General features: G+C 40.8%; 1 protein-coding gene across 6 annotated transcripts in view; it reads right to left on the bottom strand.

Annotated features, from left to right (window-relative positions):
- The window catches only part of MCF2L (MCF.2 cell line derived transforming sequence like), a 157,821-nt gene extending 133,731 nt beyond the window's left edge, over window positions 1-24,090 (bottom strand). Inside the window, exons 1-2 of one of the 6 annotated variants that reach the window (XR_011148329.1) lie at window positions 23,901-24,090; window positions 13,258-13,454 (exon numbers count right to left, since the gene is read on the bottom strand). Coding sequence is in view for 4 of the 6 variants with exons in the window: in XM_069004363.1 (XP_068860464.1) it covers window positions 13,258-13,435 (178 nt within the window). In the remaining 2 variants the exon portion in view is untranslated. Of the gene's footprint in view, window positions 1-3,679; window positions 3,721-13,257; window positions 13,455-13,558; window positions 13,646-23,900 lie in introns of those variants that run through there. The other 5 variants (XM_069004363.1, XM_069004295.1, XM_069004304.1 and 2 more) reach the window with 5 other exon arrangements.
- Window positions 24,091-27,193: the final 3,103 nt, after the last annotated feature.

Below are 27,193 nucleotides of genomic sequence, written 5' to 3'. Positions count from 1 at the left end.
ATCCACAAAGATTAACGCAGAGGGACATGCTCAGAGAGAGACTCATCCCCAGAGTACAGTACACCATTTCCTATTCCAGCTCAGGAGACATTTGTTTCTAACCCTACCCAGGTGCTGTCAGGTCAGCTGCAGAAAGTCATTGGTAATTGATGCATCCAGGATGCATCAAGAAGTGCAATCAAAATATCTTCAACAGTTGCTTTGTAATCATGCTGCTCTTTCACTGTATCTGTTTTCATTGAGCCATGTCACACTTTATAAGATCTTAACGTCTGAAGTGAGATTTCCACAAAATTTCAGCTTTTGCATTCTTGCCATTTCTCAAATGCTTCAGTTGTTTTTCTGCAAAATTTTGCCTTCAGCGTTCTTCTCTTTACAAGATCAGTTTCAACAGGCTGTAAAAGTTACTCCTTCAGCTGCCAGCTCCCTCCCAGTGCCTCAAAACATCGGTGCCATGGCAAAGTCTGAATGCCTGAAGAAGAACTCTTTGATCCTCTTTACCATTCCTACTTGTGTAGTACCCAAGACGAAGAACATTTTCAGGGTTGAACACTGTCACTGCATCAGCAGAGCACAGACAAGAAGCAGGAAGAACAGGGAGGTTAGCATTATGAAATGTAATTAAAAGCAGAATTCCAAAGGGCAGCATAAAGAAGAGGCTTAAGGACACCAGATACTATGGAAGGCCTGACGTGAAACTTCAGCTCTACCAAGACCAACACACATGAAAGGAAAAGTCTGTTCAGCCCCTAGAGACTGATCTGCATTAGCACCCCCTAAGACCCATTTACTCCCTTCAAGATCTCAACCAACCCTTTAGAGAAAAGACAAGACAGGCATTAAGGAAATAATCACTTTTGCATCTGTAGTTCTTAGCATGGTTGGATCTGTCATTGCTAGCATCCCCTGTTACAAAAGCAAAAACCATTAAGTAACTTAGTCTGGAAGGCCCTATTTTGTAAAACCAAAGAAATGCATAACCATAAACAATGTAACAAATAATGTTTGAAATTATGTCATTACATACAGAACTCAGAGATTATTTAAGTATCCAAAAGCTTTCCATAGCACAAAGTTACCTGTATAAATTGTTATTCTATTCCATCTAAGTATCAGATTTCTCTTCACTGTCACATGTATGTGCAAATGGGATATCTTGTAATTACCAGTACTGCAGTGGGTTGCAAGCCAAGAGCTCTCAAGCGGAGTAGTTTTAGACGGTTTGACTTTTATTGCTTTCATGGAATGAGGCAGCATGCTGTTCAAGTAACTAAAACTGTTTGCTCTACAATAGAAAAAATATTTTTGCTGTCTACATTTTTCAAAGTGTAAAGGCAACAAGAAGGGGTATGATAGGATTCAGAAGACAGAACATGAATAACTGCAACATACAAATAGTTATTTCACTCTCCTTTTGTCCCTTTTCTTCTCCCCTGACATTTGCAAGGGAGTATTTAAAACTAAAGACTAGTTTCTCATGTAAAAGACAGTATCTGCCTGCTCTCCCCACCTCCTCAATCCCCCAATAGACTCAGTTTGTACACACAGAGCACAATTCTAATGCAATATTAATAACTTAGAGCACCCAAAGCAAATAGCAATAAAAGAAAGCCCATGAAAACTTCAAGTCTTTTCTAGAGAGAGCTCTGGAAAAAGATATACCTCATTAATGACATTCCATATTATCTGTGGGGGAAACACAGTAAGGTCTCAGATTCAAAGGTTGTTTAATACTCATGAATAAGACCCCAAATGCAAAGGGTCCAGTGACTAAACTTGTACATAATTTCATGTGAATGTAATTTCATGCTGCCTCCTTTTAGAAAAGAAAAGGAGTTCATGAAATATTTTAAAGTCTATTTTAGAAAGCAATCCCACCATAGAGTCACTGCCAGATGTCTGTATTATTTGACAAGCTACAGACAAGGTTTTGTCACCATGTGTTGTAGTTTTTTATACTGCCTAGTCTTAGTACTATATGCTATTTTCCCAATATATACAGGAAACCCCTTTACAAACAGAAGGGCAGTCGCAAATATGACTTCTACTTCATGTACTTGTGATCCAGGTACACACATGAAGCTATGCTAAACATATTTGCTGAAAAACAATTCAACTCTTTAACAATACTTGCTTAACAGAGTTTCTCTTTCTTAAAGTACAACAATACAAGTTGTAAATTAATTCTTTCTGATATAATTACACAGCCACACTGTTCCATAGATTTTTTTGGCTCAAACAGTTGAAGCTAATCATAAGCATCACTAAAATCTTCTCACACAATATATGAAATCATACTCCTTCCAGTCAGAGCAAAAATACTCATCTGCGAGAACATATACATGTATCCCATATTGAATTACTTAGAAAAATAAAACCAGTGTCCTGCCAAATTCTATTATATGGCATATGTACTAGCAATTCATTTCAGCAGCTCTTTGATCTCCAACTCCAAAAACCAGTTAAGACTGCAACAATATGCAAGCAATAGCACTGAGCTTTAAAAGGCAAGACTTTAAAAGTGTTCAGAAAACAAGATGCTGTAAGGAAATATTAACACATATGTACACAGCCCATGTTTAGACTTGTAAATACCAACCTTTTTTGTAGTTTTGTCCAAAATCCAAAGCATGTCGCACATCTCCGTTAATCAGGTATTTTATGTGAGAACAGCATAAATGACACAGCATTTGAGAAACTCACGTATCAAAAGGTCCAAGTGTGCATGTTAAACTCTCCTCAAATGCAGTACAATTGACGGGCTTAGTGCAGTGCATTTAGCTTTTGCAGTGAACTTGTTACCACGGAAACCAGCAGCTGCAGGTGTTTTCCCATATACCAGGGCATGAAAATTCAGCAGTGAGCCTGTCTACTCAGTATTTTATTCACACAGTTTTTTGGCCTCAATAACAAGCTACTTCTCAAACTCTGTTAGAAGACCAGACTGCATTAAAAAATAATTTTAAAAAACTTCCCCTACACATGACCTTACCGAACAGTAAAGAGCACCTTTAAATGTTTTCTTCTTTATCTCCTCCATGCTCCTCTCCAAAAGTGACCTACCTCCCTTGCTTTGTCTCCTTCAACAAAAGTGTGCAGAACCCACCCTGAGCAATGGGTTTTCACCCCAAAAAGTGCTCTAACAACTTGGCAAGGCTCCAGCTTCCATGAAAAAATGCTGACTTGGGAGAGGCTACAGGAATGCCCATTCTGATCATACAGCATAGCTTTGCAAAATTGTACCATGCTACAGAGATATCACCATGACTGGTATGATTTGTGCTTCTTAGGATGAGAATATAAACACAAATACTTAGTAAAACCATTATGGAGATGAAAGGTAGAAAACCTACTTTCAATGCAGATTTTCCACAGGACATTAAACCAGTAACTGAGTTATACACACAATACTTCTCATTTATGCTACAGATTGGAAGGCCAATATATACACATTAAAATATGGGCACTGCATTTTTTTTTTTTTTTTTTAAAGTAGACCCTTTCCTCTGAATAAGATACTGGAATATTTACAAAAATCTTCTGAGCTCCCAAACCATTCTTCTACTTGTCCTCTTTCAGTGTTACTGAATCAACAGCAACATCTACTGGGCACAGAAAGGCAAGATACAATTTCTTAAAAGAGATTAAAGGGCCAGGCACAGTAGCTTATAATACTTACAATATCTATTTCCGGATACTTTGGCATCACTTTGGCAGTCACTGTGAAACCAAAAATGAACAAAACTTTTAAATACACATTTGCTCTCTCTTCACCTCTCCAAAAGGAAAACAAACCCAACAGAAAGATGGAGAGAAGGATAGCACTGACTCCTGGTTGCCCTTTGGAAATGACATATTACATAATGACACATACATATGATAAATAACATGTTACAGTTAGGAATACTAGATACATTGGGCTAACAGAACCAGTTGACAAGAATTCTGCCAGTAAAAGTATTCAGATATTCTTCAAGTTCATGCAATGAAGAGTTTTATTATGAACCTTTTTGGTCTTTAAATCTGTTTTTCCTCTTTGTTTAACAATTACACAGACTTACAAAATAAATACATAAAGCTAACCCCACCAAACTGATACCAACCAAACAGCAATGACTAAAAACCAACCAGACCAGACCAAGAAGAAGTTCTTCAAAACTTCACAAAGAACAAGATGGACACATGTGAATCTAATAAATGCTCAGAACAAGGATTCCAAAGAATTTTGGCCTAATAACACCCAGTATTTGCCTTTCACAATAGAACCTAGTGGGGTCTAAATTCCCTAACTACAACACTATAACTGGAGCCTTGTGAAAGGAGCACAGGACAATCCCTATTTCTGACATGCTCATCTAAGCAATCAAAAGGAAATGACAGTGGGGCAAGCTCAGCTTCATCCTTGTTGGTGTCCTTCTGCAGGGATTGGTGTTCCACCTGCCTGATGAAAGGCACACACTGTGATCAGGGTTCACAATCACAGCTCTTACCTGGATTTTGACATCTACACAATTCCCTCTTTTAAAATGCAATCAGATGAGAACAGGATCTCTGCTCTAAGCACTCACTGTGCATCACAAATGATTATTTATTAGAAGTATAAATGCTACTGGAAACTGAGAAAAACTCAAGACTCTCCTTTTACAAGTTGGGGCCCCAGTCAGCAGCAAACCAAGTTTCCCCTTGCTACCATCCCCTCTGGTCTAGTGATGCTTCAATTCTTCAATACAGTGTCTTCACCCAGAAAGAGCTCAGCAGCCAGACTGAGCATTCACCCAGACCTCCAGGCTGAGGAAGAAACTGGAGAGCACTCTTTTTCTGGTGCTCCACTCACTTTGCTAGGACATATGTTTGGAACTCCAATGCCTTTGTACCCCTTCTGCATGAAGCTGACTACCCTGCCACTTGAGAAGCCAAACAAGGTGTGTGCAGGGCACACGAAGCAGCTCAAGAGCACTACACACACCAGACTGCAGGCAGCCTTCTCAAGAATGAGAGCAGCTCTGGACAAATGCAAGAGAACCCATGATGAGGTAGCTTGACCCTCATCAGAAAAACTACTGAAGGAATTACGCCCTCTCAGACTTAAAACACCTAAATGCTTCCAACATTGGTACTGTTCTTCCACATGCTGCTGGGGAGCCTCTTCCTTTGCAGTGCAGGGAACAAAAGTCCAGCAGCGCTGCTGGAGCCCCACCAGTCGGTAAACCAGGAAAACAACCCAACTGCTCCATTTGGGACTTGTGCCAGCTGCACACACGGATGTCATTTTGATACCTTCTATCATCTTAGTGACAGCCTTCTTATGTAAACATGTTTTGCAACAGTAAAATGGGCAGGCACAGGCCCATTTTTGTGCAATGAAGTATGCCCAGGTACACAATACACCACATCAGACCATTGCTCTGCTCTGGAACAACACAGAGGCACAGTACAGCACACAAAGAGAGCAAATTTCAATCCACAGTATGGTTCCAGAACATACAGTCTGTGTTCTAAAATGAGTTGTTTCTCAAAAGAAGCAATAGTAGGGCGGGGTAAAAAGTACAAAAGCAGACATGTGTAATGTGGCATTTTTCCATATTTTTCTCCCTACTCCTCTGACTGCAAGCCCTGTCTATATGGAAAAAGAGACTGCTAGTATCTTGCCTAGAAAAAAATCTGTCCTCAACACAAAGAATGCTAACAAAGAGGACTCCAGGACTTAAGAGCTGACTCTGCTTCTAGGCCCACCAGCCTTGTTTCAACTGGGTTTTTTAGCAATTCCTGACGGCATTACAGAGGTCCCTAATACGTTCTCTGCAAACACCTGGCCTCATGCATGTATCTGCACACCTGCACACTGGAAACCAGCTGCTGGCAAGACTGCCTGGTTTTCAAGGACTTGCTGCCTACCTCAAAGAAACCTCAGCAGAAGCACCACTAATGTGTTTTCCCCAAAACCTTCACCTTTTGGCCATGTTTCCTTGGCAGCAGTTAATCCCAGGGGGCTTATTTTCCACTGAATCCATCATTTTCAGTGTAGCTGTTTTTCCCCAAGATGATTTTTGGATGGAAGTGACACATCTCACAGGAATACCAAAAGGCCTTCCCCTCCTTCCTCCACACACTTAGTAAAATGTGTATTTCCCCAGGTAAGTCTTTACAAAACAGGTTGCACAAATTTGACAGCAGAGAATTTTAACTAACAGACTCCAGATACATCAAATTTACTTCTGTCTTCTCTGTACAGAGTTGTTCAGCAATATCAATGGAAAATATATGTCTGTTCAGTAATTAGTTTAGATGACATTTGAAGACTACAATAATCTAATTATGTGCAACAAATAACTTTAAAGAATCACAATTTTTCTAATGCCCCCTATGACCAACAAATAGGCTTAAGCAGGTATGATAAACTGAGCTGAGAAAATAAAGCTTCTCACTAAACAACTTAAATTGCTTCCAGCTATAGCAGAAAGCAAAACTGGAGTTGAAAAGAAACTTCAATATTTTATTTCATTATTCTCAACTCTTTCTGTTACCAAAGTTCCCTCCGCCGCTGTAATGAGGGTTTGACTTCCTAAACACTAAAAGAGAGTGCATTGATTAGCCCCAGAAAATCTGTGCATTTGCATGAAACAGCCCTGAGTAATTCCTCAGCGCCAGAGGCAACAACTGAACTCAACACCTAATCTGGGTATTGGCTAGAACTGAGGCAAAGCAATTCATTTCCATGACAAATGGTCCAGCACAAACAGTCCAGCTGGAAGCCAGTGAGTCTATATAACCCCACATTTTACCCTACAGATATGTAGATGATGCTGAAATGATATTAAGCATGTGAGACCTTGTCACTCAGATGGTCTCTATTGCACCTATCCAAGACCTAACATTTACATTCACAACTTCCCCATGTTCCCAGCCTGAGGAGCAAGTGCCAAATCCAGAAAGCAGCCTGCCCTTGCAGAAGAATAAGCCAGTTTCTAATATAGAGTTTGGGTTTTTTCTGTTTAGTTATTATAATCAAGCAGATTTACAAAGATATCCACTGCCTACAGATGCAGGAAAATGGGATTTACAGAATGCCTAAGCAGGTTAGACATGTAACCCCTCCTGAATTTCAATTATACTGCTGCTTAGGCACTTTTCCAATTTCTTTGGGGCCACCTGAGGCACCAAAAGCACAAAGGTACTCATGTCAGGGACTAAACAGAAGTGACAAATCTTTCCTGCTTTAGTTTCAGCAAGCATCTATTGCTTCATCCTGCACTGAGAATATCTGAAAAGCAAAGCATGGTTTAAATAAAAAGAGAAAGATTCACTACATTCAGAAGCATGACAAAAGCTAGGAATTTTCATAATAAACTAAATGTTACTGCTTTCCATTCTGATTTCCATCTGGCTATACATTTCAAATAGATTATAAACCAAAGAACACCTATAACCACATAACATTAAAATATATAAAGCCAAGAAAGTTGTATTAACTTTCACTGGTTTAATGTCGGTAGGGAATAATTTCACACCTCCCTATGTCTCATAAAAATGCCACTACTTGAGGAAATTCCAAATTTCAGTTTGCATTCATCACATCTTACCGTGGAAGTGTTTTGAGCACCACACAGAACAAAGCAGGTATAGTTTCCCTCAACTTTATCTTAAAAAGTCCTTGCTGCTTTGTACAGATGATTGGTGTCTGCCTCTCCCTTGGCAAGAAGCTCTCCAAGCACAGAGAGATGAAGGCAGTCAGGCTGACAGATCTCCAGCTATACCTCCAAAGTTCATGCAATATCCAGCTTACAAGGAACTCCAGCAAAACTCTTTCTGAAAAGCAAATCACTCTCTAGGAAATGGGAGAATAGAAAGGGAAGAATAGCAAATGCTGTGTCCAGGCTGCTCATTATAACAGAAAACAGGGGAAGAAATAGAAGTGTAACAATGCAGCAAAGATATTTCCAATACCATTAAAAGTTGTGATGTATATGCCACTGTGGCACATGGTGCTTGCGACATCTCTGAAATATTTCTCAACAGAGTTCAAAAAACTTTGAAGAAAAAATTAAAAATGCTTTCATGCCTTTGATAAAGGCTAAGAGCAATTTCAGGCAGGACCATTTCCTGAAAATGTTATTTTCAGCAAGCAGCAGCTGAACTGAAAATCCATCAAGTGTGCCACTTAATTACAAAGATAGATAGATAGATGCACACACATATACACACACTGAATTTTAGCCCTGACATTACCAAACTACCTCTGTGTAGCTCATTTTATACCTTTTTACACTAGTGAAGCTTTCCCACTCTGACTTCTTGAACTGAACAAGAAGTTATTTTTATATATTCCATATCTGCTGTAATTCCCAGGAAATAAGGAATTAGAGTAAGATGTTTAATATCAATTTCATTTAAGAGGGTGGTTAACTTGTATAGCTTAGAAGTCTTAAGATGAAAATCCTGACAAGATTCCTACTGATTTTAATCAGACTGGATTTCACCGCTCTATTACTCAAAGCAGCAACACAACACAGAGAGGTTTACCATGCAAAGGTTTTCTTTTCCATGTTGTTAGATAGATTATTCCAATTAGCTTTAAACATGTCTCATTTTGAGGAATAAAGCTCATAAGAATTTGCCACATTCCCTCAGCGGAAACTCAGTTTTAATAAAAAGCTGCTCCTTTAGCTAACACATAAAAACACTGGCTCACACACACATGCTGAAACTGGTACCAGTCCTACAGCAGCCAGTAAGGGAACAGGCTTGTAAACACATTTATAAGGAAACAGCCATCAGCAATGGGAAATGCTAACACTGTACACATAATATCTGCTGTATCTTACTTGGACATGCACTTCACATCAATCAAAACACTAGTACCAAACAGAATGCTCTACATGGATTTTCTTAAAAGCTCCACAGCAAAACAGAACCAGTCTTTAAAGGACAACCCACTGACACCAAGCAGACGAAGAAAAGTGCACAGCAAAACAAATAGCCTTTTCTGCCAAAAAATTATGTTGAGCCCAGATCAATGTTCATAAAAAAAGAAAACAAATCCCAGGTTCCCTCTCCTTGAGCATTATGGCAGATGCCACCAGGGATAACAATAGCTCCCAGCTACGTGCTGGACCGTGTATCACTAAGTGGCTTGTGTATTATAGCTTAGAGACTCCTGCCCTAGTTGGCTTGTATTTAAAGGTAGAAAAGGTCAAGGGCTATTTAGCACCTGCACGACAGACTGAGAAGTCTGTAATGCCATCTTCCTTCCATGGAAGACGTACCAGCGTTAATCAGATGACAGTACACTGGTGTCACAGCCATGAAACAAAGCGGTCTTGTAGCTGCATTTGGAATTTTAACAAAGAGGAAATCTCCAACTGCCTCACAAATTTTGGTCTTGACATTTTAGTTGGGATTTTTGTGTACACAAACAACCTCATAAAAATACTTAGTGTGATACTCATAGCCTCAGTTTTCACATATACCTTCTAGCTATATTAATCTAGTTTAAAAGTTATCCCCTGAAAAGAAACTTTTCATCAAGTTGTTATTGGAAGCATGTTGTAATGTACAACTTTGCCAATTAAAATTAAAATTCTATTAAGACATTGAACCTGATAAAGCTTCTTGGAGAATATAAAACAGCTCCAAGAATAAAGGAACTTTCTAAATATATTGCATAAATGAAAGATTTCTCCCCAAAAAATGCAGTGGAACTCTTCTAGCTACCAATAAAATCACCAATAAAACTAAGAGATAGTTTTGAGTTTCTTAGTTTGTCATTAAGATTTTTAAAGATTGTCTTTGTACACTATCAAGGAACAGAAAGGACTCAATCCAAACAGAATTAACTATTGTTTTTCTGAAAAGTCACCTAATTTGAAACAGTATAATTATTGTAACAATGAATACCTACAATGTTTCCATTGTACATTACTTTTGAAATCTTGTATTCATACAGTTCTGACTAGTGGAAGTAATGTAGCTGAAGTTATACTGTGGGCTCTGAGTATAACTGAAGTTACCAGAGGTACAAGTGTTTAAGAGAAATGTTGGTTTTTCCCCCTTCTGATGCAGCTGATGAGTCATCAGTGGCCTTGATAATGTAACCTGAGCATCCTGTGCAGTGATGTTGCAGCTGTATATAATTCAGTTAAAACTGTCACCTTCAGTAATGCCATTGTGCAGTACCTAAAATGGTGTTTATGTATGGAAAACAATGCAATTTAACACTTTGAGATGGTACCGTGCACATTTCTTTCAAAGAGCACGAGTGTAACAGATGAGCATTTCAAGTGCCTGTGAGTGCAACAGCTGATATTGTGTTTTGCAGCACTATTACAAGTGTTAGAATTGGCACATCACAGTCACTTTGCTGTCTGTTCAGCTGCCTTGTAATTTCAGATGCAAAAATGCCAAAAATCGGGTAAATTGAGGCAAAAGTACACACAAGTTGGGCTGATGTTATTAAGCTTCCATCTCACTGCCTCAAGCTGAATTCTGCATGCTTTCAAGCTCAACCCTTAAAGCTTTCAAGATGCAGTATCTTCTCTCTGTGTGCAAACTTAGAGACACAATGAAGACCTGATCTTAATTGTAACTTCTAGGAAGACACTGCAGTAAAATATTGCTGTTAATATAGTATCAATAGCACAGCAGATGAGTTCCTGGGGAGGGAGAGGGAATTAAAACTTCAGCAACAGCAACATATGGTTTAAATAAGAGCAGAAAGATGCTCTCCATCATACAGTATTATTAGTCTGCATGGGAGACATTTGCTTTCAGAAGTCAAAAATAGACAAGGGAGAGGACTCCAACATTATCTTCCATGGCAGCATCTCTCTTTCTGCCTTTTTCCCACTACAAGACTAAAAGGATTAGCTTCACAGAGCAAGGCACTATGGATCCCTTTACCAACAGAAAAAATACTTGCTTATTTTCTTGAAATAAATATTTGAATAAGTATTAAAACTAGAGAAAAACGTCTTCTTATTTTAGATGTTCACAAAGTTATGCCACTGTAGTTCTTTTCAGAGCAGATTCATTTTTGCAGTCCCTTGATAAAGTGAGAAAATCTTAACATACAAATTGCATTAATTAAGAGCAATGATTTGTTAAAAATCAAAACCCAATAAAATGTCCACAAACAATGATTCATTCAGTCCTCAATACTAGCAACAACAGTATAATTATGGCACAGAAAAGCTTTCATACTTCATTTAGCTTTAAAGTTTATGAACTTTAGCAGAAATTTATCTGCCACCAAGTTTCTCATATAGTCTCTGCCTAGTTCTGGGAAAGCTCCTTTCCCAGTCTACACACTGTTGTCTTCAAGTCAAAAGAAAACAAACAGACCTTTTTTTGAAAACTACATCCCACTTTTTCCAGGGATAGAGAGTATCATCAGGTGCTTTGCAGTTTCAATTAATGGCTTGTAATTCAGCTGTCATGCCAGACAGGAATATAACCAAGAACTTCTTTCGCTAAACCTCACGTCCCTTCCACAAACACTACAGTGACAGAAGGGCAGCAGCTACAGCTAAAAGATGAAATTAGCACAGTGAAGTGTGTGCAGGCTATTCTAGGCAGTCTCATGCCTATGAAGTACATCTCTACACTTTGCTCCTGGTCTGCCTCCACTGCTTTCATTTCAATCCCTGCAGTTTACTAAACTTCCTTTGTAGACGAACCAGTCAACCATTGACTCGCTGGCATTTCAGCAGAGAAGACACACACAACTCTGAACTCAACACAGCTCTCCCCTGAAATTCTGGGGAGGGTAAGTAGCACTTTCCCATTTGAAACCCTCCAGATGACACAAAACAGAACTATCTTTCCTCTGACTTCATCCTCCAAGGCCTGCCTTCCCAGGACCTGTTGGTTTCTTCTTCCACCACAGAAGCACAGTGCTCTTAGCCTGGCTTAAAGCCCTCAGATGAAATCAAGTACACCCAGCTCACCTCTAGCAGTGGTTTGTCTAGAGATTTCATTAAGAACAAGCTAGAGACTGCACAAATTTTTTAAGTAGTCTGTTTAACAATTGCCCCAATTCAGTCTAAATCTTCTCTGCAGGAATGAAGTTCACATTTTCTTGCTCTTTTTCTAATAGTTATGGACAACAAGACAATTAAAACAAGCAGATATTCACCTTCTTCCTTAACTAGCACAGATCTCTACTAGAAGGTCAGAATATGCATGATTTCCCTTCAGTTTTCTTTTGTAGTCTAGATACACATGCCTGATTTCCACAGAAACCATATCTGATCAACCCTGACATCATCCTCTGGAATTACTGCTGGGTTTTTTTGCATCTTTCCTTGCTGCCTTCAAAAGAAATTTCATTCTGGCTGAGACGTCACTGGTACAAAAGCAGAATGATTAGAGTAATCACTACTTCCTGTTAAGTCAGAGCAGAATATGAATCATTCTGTAGTAGCAACATCATTAGTTCATTCCAGCTGAAAGAATGAGCTGTTTTTCTTTTAGGACAAAGGAGTCATATCCTGTTTTATAATTGTATATTAAATGCAAAACTGTATTTTAGTGAATTCCACCTTTCCAGTTTTGGAACATCTTTCCAACTTTGAGTGGTTTGCATAAATATGTTTAGGTATTTTCTAATGAGGCTTTATAAAAACATTTTTCAAAATGAAATGAAGATTTGTTAACAAAAAACAAATGCCATCAGATGCAACTGCTAATCAAATTATAAAATTACAGACCATCTGCACTAGGCAAAGGTTCCATTAATATATGAACTATGTGACAACCTCCTGCATAGGTAAATATAAGATCAGATGGTACAGTAAGAAAAAAAGTAATCTTAGTCCCAATAACCGTAAGCTAGCACTCACTACAGTTTTCTGCCTATGGTCCACAGCAACAAAAGTAACGTGATATGGTGCAGAGGTATTCTTTTACTTGCTTCTCAGCAGTTTCTCAAAACTATGATTTTAAAACTGTAGGAAGGTAGGTCAGGTTTCTCTGGGATGGCTATTTTTTGCTAAACAATTAATTTATGGAATTATTTTAATTTCTTATAAAAAGCATCAGTCCTCCCGAGTACAGGTTTTCACTGGCTGCTATTAAACATTTGTTTTCATGGTGACATCAGCCCCCTCTGAGTGAATACTCAGCTATTCCAGTAGGGCTCCCTACCCTACTCTCATTGTTAGAGACGAGATACAATTGCTAAAATTCTTGAAGCCATCAGTCCTCTTCTTAGCAGTCTGGCAGCCAGCAGGACAGTTTCAAAATATGCTGTATTTTTCTCACCTGCCGTGATTTCTGTCACCTCCTGCTTATCTTGCACAAGCTGCATGGTATCTGGCACCACAACCTGATGGTTTGTATCTTCTTCTTTCTCTTCATTAGGCTGGTTGGCTGTCGCAAAACAGTTGCAGCTTCCAGTTTCTTTGCACAGGATCAGAGTCCGATACCAGTAGTCAGACATGAAAACTGTGAGCTGATTTCTGAAATATAACAACAAACAGAAAATCATTTGCTGCAAAACATAAAGAAAAAACCTAACTACTTGAAAGAAGAGGCTGAGATGTTAAGGATGACAATTACATACACATTATCATATCTTTGATTTTATTTGAAGAAAAAATATGCAGTTTACAATAGCCATCCATGGTATAATACCCAAAGTAAAATGTTCAAGTTCCGTCTAGTTTCTCAAAATGCTTATATAATAGGTCAGGAAGCCAATATAAAAAACAAAGGGAAAAAAAAAAAAACATATACAAGTATCAAATCACATGTGATCTGCATAAAGGCAAAAAAAAAATCAATATCACTCTGTAATTTCAGCAGAATGAGTCAATATTTATCTTAAAAGCACCTTCTAAAACCAAGTTTAACTAGGTGAAAGAACATATGAGAACACAGGCTGTCAAAAAAGTGAAAGAATAAAATAATGATAAAAAAGGACAAGATACTGTGATTGCCATTATATGGGGGGCTGAAATTACAGTACAAAGTTTTCAAAAACAAATTAACTGAACGAAACCTTGAGACTTGAAATTTGGCAGGAAGAGGAGATGCTTTTTCTGACACAGCAACCAGGTCCTTCACTGCTACCCTCTTCCTGAGCAGAAGGGGCAACAGTTCCCTTAGCCTAGGAGGAGCTAGAAATTACCAGGCTTATTATATGTGTTTGCTGGTAAGAGAGGAAGCGCATCCCTAAACACCTGCAGGTTTCTTCGTTTATGCCAAAGAACTACAGGGGCGCTTGTTTTTTAACATAAACAAAAATCACCCCCTCCTTGAAATAACAACTAAAACAGCATTAACTGAGAAAGATTTCATCCACATGAGGAAACATCTTGATCTTTCCAGATACTTAGTAGTTGTTAAAAGGTAGTTGGGAACTTCAAAAAGTTGAATCATTGAATACTTTAGGTTCAAAGGGACTTCTAAAAGTCACCAAGTCCAATCCTCCTGCAATGATTAACTCAATCAGGTTGCTCAGAACCCTGTCCAACCTGATCTTGAATGTTTCCCAGGATGGGACATCTACCACTTCTCTGGGCAACCTGTTCCAGGGTCTCACTGCCCCATAGTAAAAAAAACCAAAACCAACAAAACAAAAAGCCCCACCTTTCTTACATCTCATCTAAAATCAATCCTTCTTCAATTAAAAAATATTACCCCTTGTTCTATCTCAACATGCCCTTGTAGAAAGTCCCTCTCCAGATTTCCCACAGGCTCCCTTAGGTGCTAGAAGGTGCTGTAAGGTCTCCCTGGAGCCTTCTCTACTCCAGGCTGAACAACCCCAACCATCTCAGGCTGTTTTCACAGGAGATGTGCTCCAGCCCTTCAGACAATCTTCATGGCCCTCCTCTGGACTCACTTCAACACGTCTACATCTTCCTTATGTTAGGAATCCCAGAGCTGGATGCAGCTCTCCAGGTGAGGTCTCACCAGAGAGAAGGGCAGAATCTCCTCCCTCAACCTGTTGCCCACACTGCTTTTGATGTGGCACAGGATTCAACTGGCTTTCTGGGCTGCATATGCACATGGCTGGATTGTGTCCAGCAGCACCTGGATACTGTCTCATCCACCAGCACCTCCAAGTCCTTCTCAGTACGGCTGCTCTTGAGCTGTTCATTCCCCAGCCCAGATCGATACCAGTGGTTGCCCTCACCCAGGTGCAGCAGTTTGCCTTTGGCCTTGTTAAACCACATGAGATTCCCAGAGTCCCATTCCTCGAGCTTGTCCAGGTCCCTCTGGATGGCATCTAGTCCTTCCAATGTGCCAACAGCACCACTCAGCTTGGTGTCACCTGCAAACTTGCAGGGGGTGCACTTGATCCCTTTGTCACTAGTGAAGATATTAAATAACATTGATTCCAATACAGACTCCTGAGGGACATTACTTGTCACTGATGTCCATCACAACTCTGAGCCTTTGACACCACCCTCTGTATATGATCATTCAACCAATTCCTCATCCACTGAGCAGTCCCCCATCAATCCATCTCTCTCCAGTTTAGAGAGAAGGATGTTGTGGGGCACCATGTCAGAGGCTTTACAGAAGTCCAGATAAATGACATCTGTAACCATTCCCTTGTCACTTGTTGTGGCCACTCCATCATAGATGGCCACTAGGCTGGTCAGGCAGGACTTGCCCTTGGTGAAGTCATACTGGCTGTCCCTAAACACCTCCCTGTCCTCCATGTGCCTCAGCACAGATTCCAGGAGGATCTGTTCCATGATGGGGAAGGGTGAGGGGAGGATAACAGGTCAGTAGTTCCCAGGGTGCTCCTTTCTACACTTTTTAAAGATGGATACAATGTCTTCCCTTTTCCAGTCTCCTGGGACTTCACCTGACTGCCATGACTTTTCAAATCATGGAGCATGGCTTGGCAACATCAGCCAGTTCCCTCAGGACTCTGGGATGCATCTCATCAGGTCCCATACATTTGAATTCCTCAGGTGGTCACAAACCTGATCTTATCCTACAGTGCAAGGGACTTTGCTGCCCTGGTTTGCATCCTGCAGTTCATCTACTCGAGAGGCGTGGGAATAGAGGCTGCCAGCGAAGCCTGAGCACCTCAGCCTTCTCCTCATCCATTGTTACCAGTTTGCCAGGCCTGCTTATCAGCAGGGGTACACTTTCTTTGACTTCCCTTTTTTTGGCTGACATACTAGTAGAAGCCCTTCTTGCTGCTCTTTGCATCCCTTGCCAAGTTCAGCTCCAGTTTTACCGTGGCCTTCCTCAACACAACCCTACAACTGGACTGCATCCCTATATTCTTCCCAGGATACCTGTCCTTGCTTCCCCTGTTCTCTTCAGGAAATTACACCAATCCAGAGATGGGTTTGTTCCAACTCTCCACCAGAAGGCATATAAGCAAGAAAAATAACAGTCCAAATCTCCAAGCACAAGGGACCTGACAGGCTTTTCCAAGTCTATCTGGAAAACACCAGGCCCAAGTAGGGGAGATATGTATCTCTCTGGGCAAATTTAATGCTTTTAAGATAAGAAATAGATGCACAGTCAATCTTCATTTGTCCTGCAAGCATCAAAATCCAAGTGTTTCTAGTGTATCTGTTTCTAGCTGCTGATTAAATTGAGTAAAAGCATCACTCCAGACAATGGATATTAACAATGACATAAGTCTGCATTCTCTATATTACATTTGAAGGTGTCAGTTTTATAGACTTGAACAAAATAAATTCTTTTATATTAAGAAGGCTTTTAAAATGGAGTTATCTGTTTAAAAAGAGGCAAAAAAAGACACATTATTTAGTGCCAGATCCCTCAGGAATCACCCATGAAGAATCAAGTACTCTCTCTGGCACTTACTACAATACTTTAACAGAAGAGAAGATTTCCAGATAAAACACTCTTCAAGTATTACAGCAAGGTGCAACTTCTCCCCAGTTTAAAGAGAGCAATTTTGTTTTATTTTAGCCAACATATTGCCATTTCCTCAGTTCTCCCTTTGCCTATTTCCAGACTTTGAAGCCTTGCAGTGTTTGTCAGAGGATGGGTAATGGAGTTAAAGCAAATTGCTCAACTCTTTCTATAGCTGCTGAACTGGACAGGTTCACTGCACACATCCTTCCTGTCACACAGAAAGTGGCAAACACTCCAGCTGTACTAATGCACATTCTGCTAGTAAACAATGTATGTAGCAAGTAGGACATAGTTTTAAGATGCTTCTGCCTCTACAACTGTCTGGCATGCCACGTGCAACAACTGGCACAAGTGTCCACATGCAGGTACCTAAACAGCACAGGGGTTTCATAAAAAAAGCACTTCATAGCAATTCAATTTTTTTTTTTAATTCTGTGGGAGCAGGGGGAATTCTTTCAATTACCCTTACATCTGAGACATTAAATAGATTTTACTTCTTAAAGCCACTTAGCAAAGTTAAAGTTATCCAGTCCAGAACTTTTTACCCCAAGAACTGGGGCAGAGACAGGGAAGTCTTCTTTGCAGGAAACAAGAATCCCAGAAACTTCCAGCAGTTTTTCTCCCTGCTCCTGTGCAAGGTGAACTGAAAAGCAGCTGGATTTGTGCTTCAGGAGTGAGCAAATTACTCTAGGAATAATTTTTTAATTTATTGCCTTTCCTTAAGGAATGGAAACTCCTGAAGATTAGCAGAAATAATTATATACAAACATGCAGTTAAAGACATGCATTTAATTTATGACCTTAATCCTTAATTATTTTCTGATCCACTGATCATCTTTATTTTAAGAGCGGTAATGTAAACTTAGCTCTCAAACCAACACAGCAGGAACTCTGGGGGCAAAGAAGTTGGAGAAATACATACAAGAGAAATAGTCACTGTATATGTTTGTCACACTTCCATGGAGAGAGGCAGCTTGCACATTCATAAAACTACTTGACCAAGATTGCCTAGAAAAAGGAAAACATAAAAAGGAGAGGAAAAAAGAAACCCCAATCAATCTTTGTCTTTTGGTTTATGAGCTAATACAAGATGTTCCAAATAGTCAAAGCATCCCACATGGATATATCTCCACTTGGATCACTGCAGTGACACTGCAGATGCAAGTAGTTTTTCTTACTATTTCAAAACATCCAAAGATAAACTCATACCCTCAGCCAGCATAAAACTAGGCTGATACGCCAAGAAAAAAGCCCAAGACTAAAATCTCCTTTTGACATTTACAGATCTGAGCAACTGCTCCTGAACCTCAGTTTCATGTGCTAGAACCAATACTGCTTTTGAGTTTTTCTGTTTGCTTTAAACTAGATTGCAGATGTCAAAGTTGGTGAAATACCCAAGCAAAAGCAGGGGCAGAATTTTGGTTAATTTGTCAGGACACAGAGGCACTGGTAGATTTCACCGCAGCCAGGACCTCTCTACCTGTGGGCCCAAAAGCTGTACTTAAGTAATAACATTCTTAATACCTTTAATTCTTAACTCCACATTACTCCTTAATTAAGGTTCAAATGCTTCCTGAAACATTGCTTATGAAATTCAGACAAAAGAACAGTTTTTGAAATGAAGAGTGCTATTTCAATCACTTTGCACACACACTTCACTGAATTTACTTCAGTTGCCCATTCAAAATCCCCCTTTAATTTAAGGGTAACATTGCAAAGGCAGTAGTTAATTATTATCTTCAAATGTAGCCAGATTACATATGGCACACAGTTATCTCAGAAACTGAAATCCACTGTTCTGCAGCCACTCCTCCAAGGCAGTTAAACCCACCTCCCAGGGTCCCATCACCCTGAATCCATGCACTGCTACTAGATCACTGTTGCTGCCACATGATGCAACTTCTTCAGCAATTTCTTTGGTGAAGTGCATTATTTCTAGTTAGGTGTAACACAAACATTTAAATATAGCTCACTTCTAAGACCATTTGCCCGATATTTTCAGATTGTCCTGTGAATCACCTCCCTCAGCATTTATTGTGCTTTCATCATTGTTCCATTTAAGTCACTGAGAAATAAAATGTATTTGTGTGGGGAAAACTGCTCCTAATTTAGCATCTACTAAGATTTCACACACTTATTTTCCATATACATGATGACACTTTATGCCAATGCCTTTAAAGAAAAACTGTTTCATATCTGGCCTGGATAGCAGGCTTAAACTTAGTAATTCACCAAGCTCAGTACGCCCACATCAAAAGAGGTAGCAGAGTCCAGATGATGATGTAAGAGCTCATCCATGTATCCTGCAGGTCTCTGCAGGAGAATTGGACTGAACTGAATACCAACATCTGTATAGTAGTATTTCTTTACTTTAGAATGGATTAAAACACGCTGAATGGCATTTAAACCTGTCAATATTGCTCTGATGATATTTCAGGTATGGGTATCTGGTCTGCAGCATTCTTCCCAATTTTTATTCTTTACAGTGCTGGCCAGCCATTACCCCATGCAAGGGGAAAGTGCAAAACACATCAGACACACATTATAGCCCAGGTTCCTCCCATCCAAGATCAGACATGAAACTGAGATGTCTAAGTTAAGAACCTACTTGACCCACATGATTTCAGCATTCCCTGGAGTAAGATATGTGCATCCTCTGAGGCTCATCAGCCCCTTACTTCAACTCCAGAGCGTCCAAGCCAACTGCAGACGAACCCAAGTTTGTATAATGAAAAGTCCCACTTTTGTATACATTACCAACAGGGTGCCACTAAGGATGAGTCACATAACAAAATCAGTAAAACACTTTAGGATTTCAGTAAAGTCCAATAAATGACTCAAGTTCTGCCTATGGAGATACTGTATTCTACTCTTGCCCTTCTCCCAGTCCTTTCATATTTTGTTCAGAAAGATGAAGAGGAAAAATCAGCAACAAAGGCCCTTTCTCATCTCTTTCTAGGGCATGTAGAATACCCTCACATGTTTTAAGTCAAAATCAATTTAAAGACTAAATTTTTTTCTCATTTGGAGCTGTATTGTGATCAACATTTAACTTGAATACTAAGTAGTCCTTCAAGATAAAGGGTCTCATTTTTTATTTAAAAGCCTTTCACAAAGCATTAAAAGTCATCAACAAGCTTATGTAGAAAAGACTAATTCCAAAGAAAATGCAAGACTATTTAGTGAGAGCTAACCTGAGGCTTCTAAAAAGGAAAAAAAATCAAATGTGTTTCATAAGAGAAATGCTTTCTTATTTATTCAACTTCTCATCCTATAGGTAGCCACTTCTTCTTTGAGGAATGTTTACAAACTTAAATGAAGTCGCTCTCCTGTCTTCCTTCCTCCTTTTGGGGCAGACAGACATAAGAAGTTTATCTTTTGTTAGTCCACTCAGAACTGTGCATTATATTTTAAGACCTCTAAGAATAAAAAGATAAACCTAAGATGACAGAGGGTAGCTGAGTTCCCAAGACTTGAGCAACCTTCCCTACTGCCTGACAACAGCCACTGCACACGGGTGCAGGAAGAGCTTCAAGTACTCAGCCAAATTCTCTTCTTTTTCAGAGCTACAGGGCCAGTGCACACCAAGCCATCCATGGACCATCAGAGCAGAGCAGGAGGACAAGGAAACAACAGCTCCATGCAGGAATGAAATGAGGTATGGACAAAGCCAGAAGCTCCTCCTTCTCCTCCACTGGCTGTAAGCATCCTCACCTGAGCTACATCTCATGTCCCTCAGAAACCTGCACCTTATAGATGCCTAATTTCCCCTTTGCACCCACCACAGGAAAAAACAGGGGGCCTCAACTTTTATACAGCATAGAATTTGAAAAGTGGCTTGTCATTCATTCTGTACAAACTTGATGTCCAATGCTGAGTGCAAGACTTCTGTATTTTCAGTGGATATAACCAAAGACAAGTCAGAGTTTGAGGAGTGTTGATGTAAATGTGAAAAAAACTCCATATTACAGAATTCCAGTTGCCTAGGGATCATTATTACCAAAAGCATAATTTTCTTGGTCTTTAAAACTCCCACCAAACCACCTACATTCCTGAAAACTGAGCTCTTGGAATTAGACATCTAAACTTCTCCTTCTGCCTCCTCATACTGCTCCCACACACCAGCTTTCTTTCCCACTCATTTCTCTTTCCATCCATGAGATGTCAAATAAAATACTGGCCTGAACATGGTGTCCTCTGAAGCAGCATGGAGAGTGGCTTATACTTCTCTGGAACAGTTCACTGTATCTATTCAGATCACATTTCACATCCAAGAACCCAGAGAATGACAAGCCAGGTTTCATTTTTAGATTAAGCCTGAAACACAATAGAAGCTGATAGTGCTATGCAGTACTCTGTGGAGAATGAGGTGATTTTGTACTTGACCCCTTATTTCAAGGGGCTGATAAATCTCCCCTTGTTCAAGTTGTTGTCATGATAAACCCAATCTTCCATCTCACCAATGCATGATTTCATGCACAAAGCCCTGACAAACACAAGATGCTGCCCGCCAGCATGAGGACACTACACAAATCCCATTTGTTTAACTCAGAGGTACCTGTGGCCAAGCATGCAAATCCCAACTCCTAGACTAATTCAGTTGAAAGAAAAAGATACGCTTCTTTCTGAAGGTCACTGAGTACATGGCATGTTCTGTTTTTTAATTTATCAGGGGAACAAGCATCATAATATTAGCAGTTTCTCTTGAAATCAGAACCTGGAACATCTAAGACGTTTCTCTGAAGAAAGTTCCAAGGAGAGTGCCTTTGTTCAGTGACCGTAAAACCGGAGTACGTGCTTTGCTCAGCTCAGACGACACAGGTCTCTGAGAGATCACTTGGGTCACTTCATGCCACCGACTTGCTGACAAACATATAATAGGTGTCCAGTTTCAAAGGGCTCACAGAACATCTACTCCACATGTCCCTTCTCTTCCTCCTCTCCCCTCCCCCCCCACCCCAACCCCAACTCATGGCAGATCAAAAGCATTTTGCAATAACCCACCAAGAAAATCCTCAAAACTCATAGCTTCAGCATTCAGTCTTTTACCATCACACACACAGAGGGGGAAAAAAGGCATAGCTGAGGTTTCCTAAGGCTCAAGAAACCTTCCCCAACTGCCTGTCTACAGAGATGGAGAGCACTGCCAATGTCCTGTGCCTGCAGAATTTCTTGAAGCTAAGTGCAAAGTAAAGGTAATGCTTCAGGAAAGAAGAGGCCAGTTCTCTTCTGATCTACTTGGATTTAATTTCCTGTTAAGTAACCATGATGAATACTTCCTAATGAAGTTGTTATAGATTTACCCAACAGTGTAATTTTGTTAGAAACAGCAACTGACAACTTTAATTGTGAAAGGAACACAGCATTTGAAGTTTCAAGTAGATGTATGTTTTAAGACGATTAAATCTGGTAGCTATTTTGAAGTTCCTGCAAAGCCTCAACAGTGTACACAGGTGGCTGCCTTGAAGACTGATTTTACAGACCTCCATCACTAAATAAAAGAAAGACCTTTCCATGTAACTTCCATAATTATTTTTGTATAGTCCAGTCCCAAATCAGTGAAGCATATAATATCTGGAAGCCATCTGATGCACAAGAATTGCAAAGTTCAACAGAAAAAAAAAAAAAAAAATCACATGCATGTGACCCAGACCTCCCTACAGAAAAGATAAGAATGGATAAGAGGGTTATGTGGTAGCAACCAGGCCCAAAACACAAGAAAGGACATGCAACATCAAGTACAAAAACAATGCTCAAGTCTCTACCCAACCACTGTGCCTTTATTAGACACAGATGGTGCTTTAGCACCTTCTTGAATTAGGGTCCACATCAAATCTTTTTTCCTTTCCACTCCTACTAAAATGATGTTTTACTGTTTTTCAGAATAGTATTATTTCTCTTTTATCATGCTAAACAAACTTGCACAGGGTAAGTACCCTTAATAAACACAGACCCTGCTACTGAACATTAATTTGACTGTTCCACTCCGCAAGCCAAAAAAGCTCTGTATGTACTAATAAACTCCAAAAAGCACTTATAATTATCACAAAAAGGCAACCTACAGAAAATATTTTCGAAAAAAAATTTGGCTTCTATTTATTTGCTTTCTGAGATTTTCTATTTCTCTGCTATTCACATTCTCAGTCATTCTGAAATCACTAAATCAAACTGACTGTATAAAGGAAATAAATGGCTTACAAGAGCAAATAGGCAGTAACCATTGTCAAGTCTATCCAAATAAAGTTTTTAATTCCTTTTCAAGGTTTTTGGCTAAAAATATCTTCAAATAAACCTTTATTTCTTGTTTTTAGATTACAAACACTTAAGTCTTCTTCCTTTTGTAGGTACAACAAGAAACAGAAGTAAAAAAAAAATAAAAATAATAATCCCAAAACAACAAAACCACTACCAAACCTACAAACGCAGCTGGCAAATTTATTTTAATAGTTCACCCCCAGTGAAATACAAAAGGTAAATAAACACCACAAGCGGCAGAAACATCCTCTTTTACAGTCCCTGTGATTAACCATTGCAGGTAACACTAGTCAACAACACCCCGCATTTAAACACCTTCTTCATACCAAAATACCGCTTTGTTTCTCCACTCTGGAGATGCAATTTGGGAGAGCAACCCCAAGAGCACAAGCACTGCGCGCACCACCACAGCGCAAGGCAGGGACAGCCCCGGCCTCCCCCACGCCCCCCGGGAGGAGAGGGCATCCCGTGGCGAGCGCCCCGGTTTTTATTTGTCCGCTCGTTTTGAGGCAGGTTACCGTGTCTGCCTTTGTTTGGCTTCCTCCCCCAGCCCGGACCTATCCCCGCGGAAACCGAGCGGGGCGAAGCAGGGAGGAGGGCAGAGGCACGCCGCCCGGCAGAGCCGCGCCGCGGAGCGCCGGGGAGCGCGGAGCGGCCGCGCCGCCCCGACACGCGTGGCCGTGACCCGGCTGGCGCGGCCCGGCCGCCGCCGCTCCGCCCGGGCTCCCGCGGGCCGGGGCGCTCCCGGGGCCGGCCGGAGCTGCCGCGGGCCATGAGGCGCCCGCCTCACTCACCTCGGCGCCCTGCCAGGAGAACCAGGTGGCCGCTGCCGCCGGCGCTCAGCGGCTCGCCCGGGCGAGTGGGGCAGCGCCTCCAGCCGGGGCCCGCGGCATGGGAAGGAGGGAGGGAGGGAGCGGGATGGGATGGAGTGCGGGGGAGGCGGTGCCGGGCCCCGCCCGCGGGCGGGGAGGCGGCGGAGAGGGGCTGCCTTTTGTCCGGGCTCCGATCCTCGCCCCGGCACCGGCATCCCCCGCCCCGTGCGCGCTCCGCGGGAGGCGGCCGGCGGCTCTTTGTGTGGCGGGGCGAGGGAAGGGAGCGGAGCGCTCGTCCCCGCCCCGGGCGCGCCGGCCGCGCTCACCTCGAGCACCTGTAAGGGCTGGGGAAGCGCCGCCGCCTCCTCGCCGCGGGCTACAAAGGGCAGGTGCTCCCCGGGTAGGGAAGGGTTGTTGGAGTGAGGGGCTTTGCGTACCCTCTTCAGTGAAAAGGGGTTATTTCCAGAAAAGCTTTTGCTACCTGTAGGCATATCGCCTCATATTTTGGGGAACTGTGCTACTTAAGGACATGGTTTAGTAGCAGTGCTGAATCAGCGGTTGGATTTGATGATCTTGGAGGTCTTTTCCAACCTAAGCAATTCCATGGTTCTGTAATAGCAGAGGTACACCGTGTGCCACGTGAAGTTTAGCAGTCTCAGTTCTGACGTTTCCTGGTGTTTCAGTGTTTGGCTCCCAGCGTTTTGGTTTGCTTTTACTGGAATGTGTATATGAAGGTACACATGAAGCACTTTCTGTGCTTACATCTTGATCAGACAACTGAACAGCTGGAAGTGGATTTGTTTTCCCATTATAAGAAGAAAACAAAAGCAATAAGCCAACCAACAACAGGTATTTGCTTTTTTATTCAGGGATCCCCAAACGTTAAAACATTTGCTTTTAAGCAAAACAATGCACAGCGTGTACTTTTGTGTGCTGCATGTATAAACATGTGAGAAATGGGAGCTGTAGAGATGTGTGTTTCATGGGAAGCACCCGAGGTGTGTCCTTAACTGAACACAGGCTTTCCCAATCCCTCTCCTCTCAGATGGTCAGCAGTCTTCAATGCTACTCTACATCCCTGCTGCAACAGTGGTGCTTTATGTTCATGATAACGCAACTGCAAGGTTCAGACACTAAATTTTTCAGGAAAAATATTCCAGAACTGAGGACAAAGCAAGGGCCACCACATACTTCATGTACTTCTTATTTCTTGAGAGAAAGGCTTCTGATGACAGATATGCTGTGTACACTTGTCTCCTTAATAACCTGAAATGCTCTTTCTTAAAGCCCAGTGACCCAGGGTAGTGTCAGGAAATGGCTTACAGAAACAAGGTTTTGGTATTTGGCAGCTTCTTAGGGCAGCTTAACCCAAAATGTGGATCAAACAGAACCTGAGATGCAAGTAGGTAACCAAGTCACCTTAGCAGCAACCGTGGTCTGTTCTCCATGAGATGTCCCATGCTCCCTTATGTCATGGGAAAGAGTGACCCTGTGAAACACTTCACTGCGAAATGGGACTGCTGAGAGAAAGTGCAGATTCAGATAGATCACTCTTTTTCCTTTTTTTTTTTTTCAGTACCTCACAAGAACATTTTCAGTGTTGGTTGAAAAGATTTGGTTGGTTGTCCAGGGAAAGGGCCAATTAATGAAACACATAAAAGAGCAGAGAGGACGCCTTAATTTGGAGATACTGTGAAAAACAGCTTTGAAAGAAGTCTCTGAAGCACGAGGGAGGCAGCAATCAAACACAGAATTTAGATTTCAGTTCTGTTTTGTGTTGCAGGCGTTTTTTGATCTCTATCCCTATAGCTACCCCTAGAGCAGTAAACTAAATGGGGCTAGGGTTCAGGATTAAAGCACAGCGCTGGTCATCCTCTGTACTGTCCCCTGGGTGGTGGTGTCCCCAGTGTGGTTCTGTCCTAGCAAACAGCAGTCCCTGAGGCACAGCTGAGGGTCGGTGTGTGCTGGGGCCATTCCCAGCAGACTGTCTGTGTGCAACTGACCTATTTCAGGAGATAAGAGTTTAGTTGTGCATATGAAAGCCATGTTGTGCCAGCTGGTTCCTGTGCCAAAGGACAGTTCCTGACCTGCTTTTTTTGCTAGTAGAAACGTGAGGGTTTTGACTTTTGTAATCTCTGCTGTGTTCTGTGTCAAACCTTAGGCACTGGCCACAGTCAAGCAGTGAGAAGTCATACTGAAGATCTGAGCATTTTATTGATTGAGCAGGATTTCTGCAGAACTCTTTGCTCAAGGGAAGATACAGTTGCATTTGCTACTAGCATCAGAGTTTATGGAATAAATGGATCGTATTACGAATAGACTTTTATTATGAATAGACTCAGAAGTGTTATTTCTTCTACATTAAGTAAAATACATTCATTAATACAACATTGGCTTTTATAAGAATGCTACACTCTGGAAAATACTTTTTTTTTGACTAGTGCTAAAACTCTGGGGTGAATTTCAGCAGGAAGCAGTTACGTTTCAAGCAAATGTCAAGGACAGATGGCATTTAGAAGGTCTGAGGAAATTAATAAAGAAAGAAAGTAAGTCACTAGAGCAAATGTGTGCTTTCACATTACAACAGCTGAAGGTAAAAGTGGGCTGGAAAGAGGTTGAATTATCTTAAAATATCTGTCCTAAATATGAGGAGTAGGGTGGGATTCCTAGGAATTGTAAACCAATGAAGTATTATGGCTCTAGCAAAAATTGTACCATGGAGCACCTCCACATACACGTACGTGTATGTGCTGTCAGTGTGAAAGTGCCATAAATTAATTAATAGCATGAAATTTTCTTAGTATCAGCCGTATTTGTTTCTGCCATTTATGAAGTCTGGGGGGGGGGGGGGGTACAAAATGACAACAGGTTGGCTTTCGGGAACAGATTACATGAATAGGGTCTATTAAAAATCTGAGACTTTTATTGAGCAACTGGTCTAAATCACAACTTGTACAGAATCAGAAACTGCCTGTGAAATCATAGTAATGTACTGAGAAAAAATACACAGAAAATTAAGACTCAAAGCTGTTATTTGCAGTTCTCCAGGGTAAGTTAGGGAGATTTTTGAAACATAACAAGAATAAAATAGTAATGACTGTATAGAGGCAAGAGGAAATTAAATTTGGGGTTTTTTTACATAGGTTGACAATGAGTCTTTTCTTTATAACTATAGCAATAATTAGTGAATGATGTAAACCAATTCTGATTAAAATTAAGGCAGTCCAAAAAACCCAAACTGAGCAATAGAGATATGAGTAAAAAACACAGGGCTG

This window comes from Aphelocoma coerulescens, chromosome 1 (genome assembly GCF_041296385.1).
Source record: "Aphelocoma coerulescens isolate FSJ_1873_10779 chromosome 1, UR_Acoe_1.0, whole genome shotgun sequence".
NCBI lineage: Eukaryota > Metazoa > Chordata > Aves > Passeriformes > Corvidae > Aphelocoma > Aphelocoma coerulescens.
The sequence above is the reverse complement of the archived record's forward strand: the minus strand, read 5'-3'. Positions and strand labels throughout refer to the sequence as shown.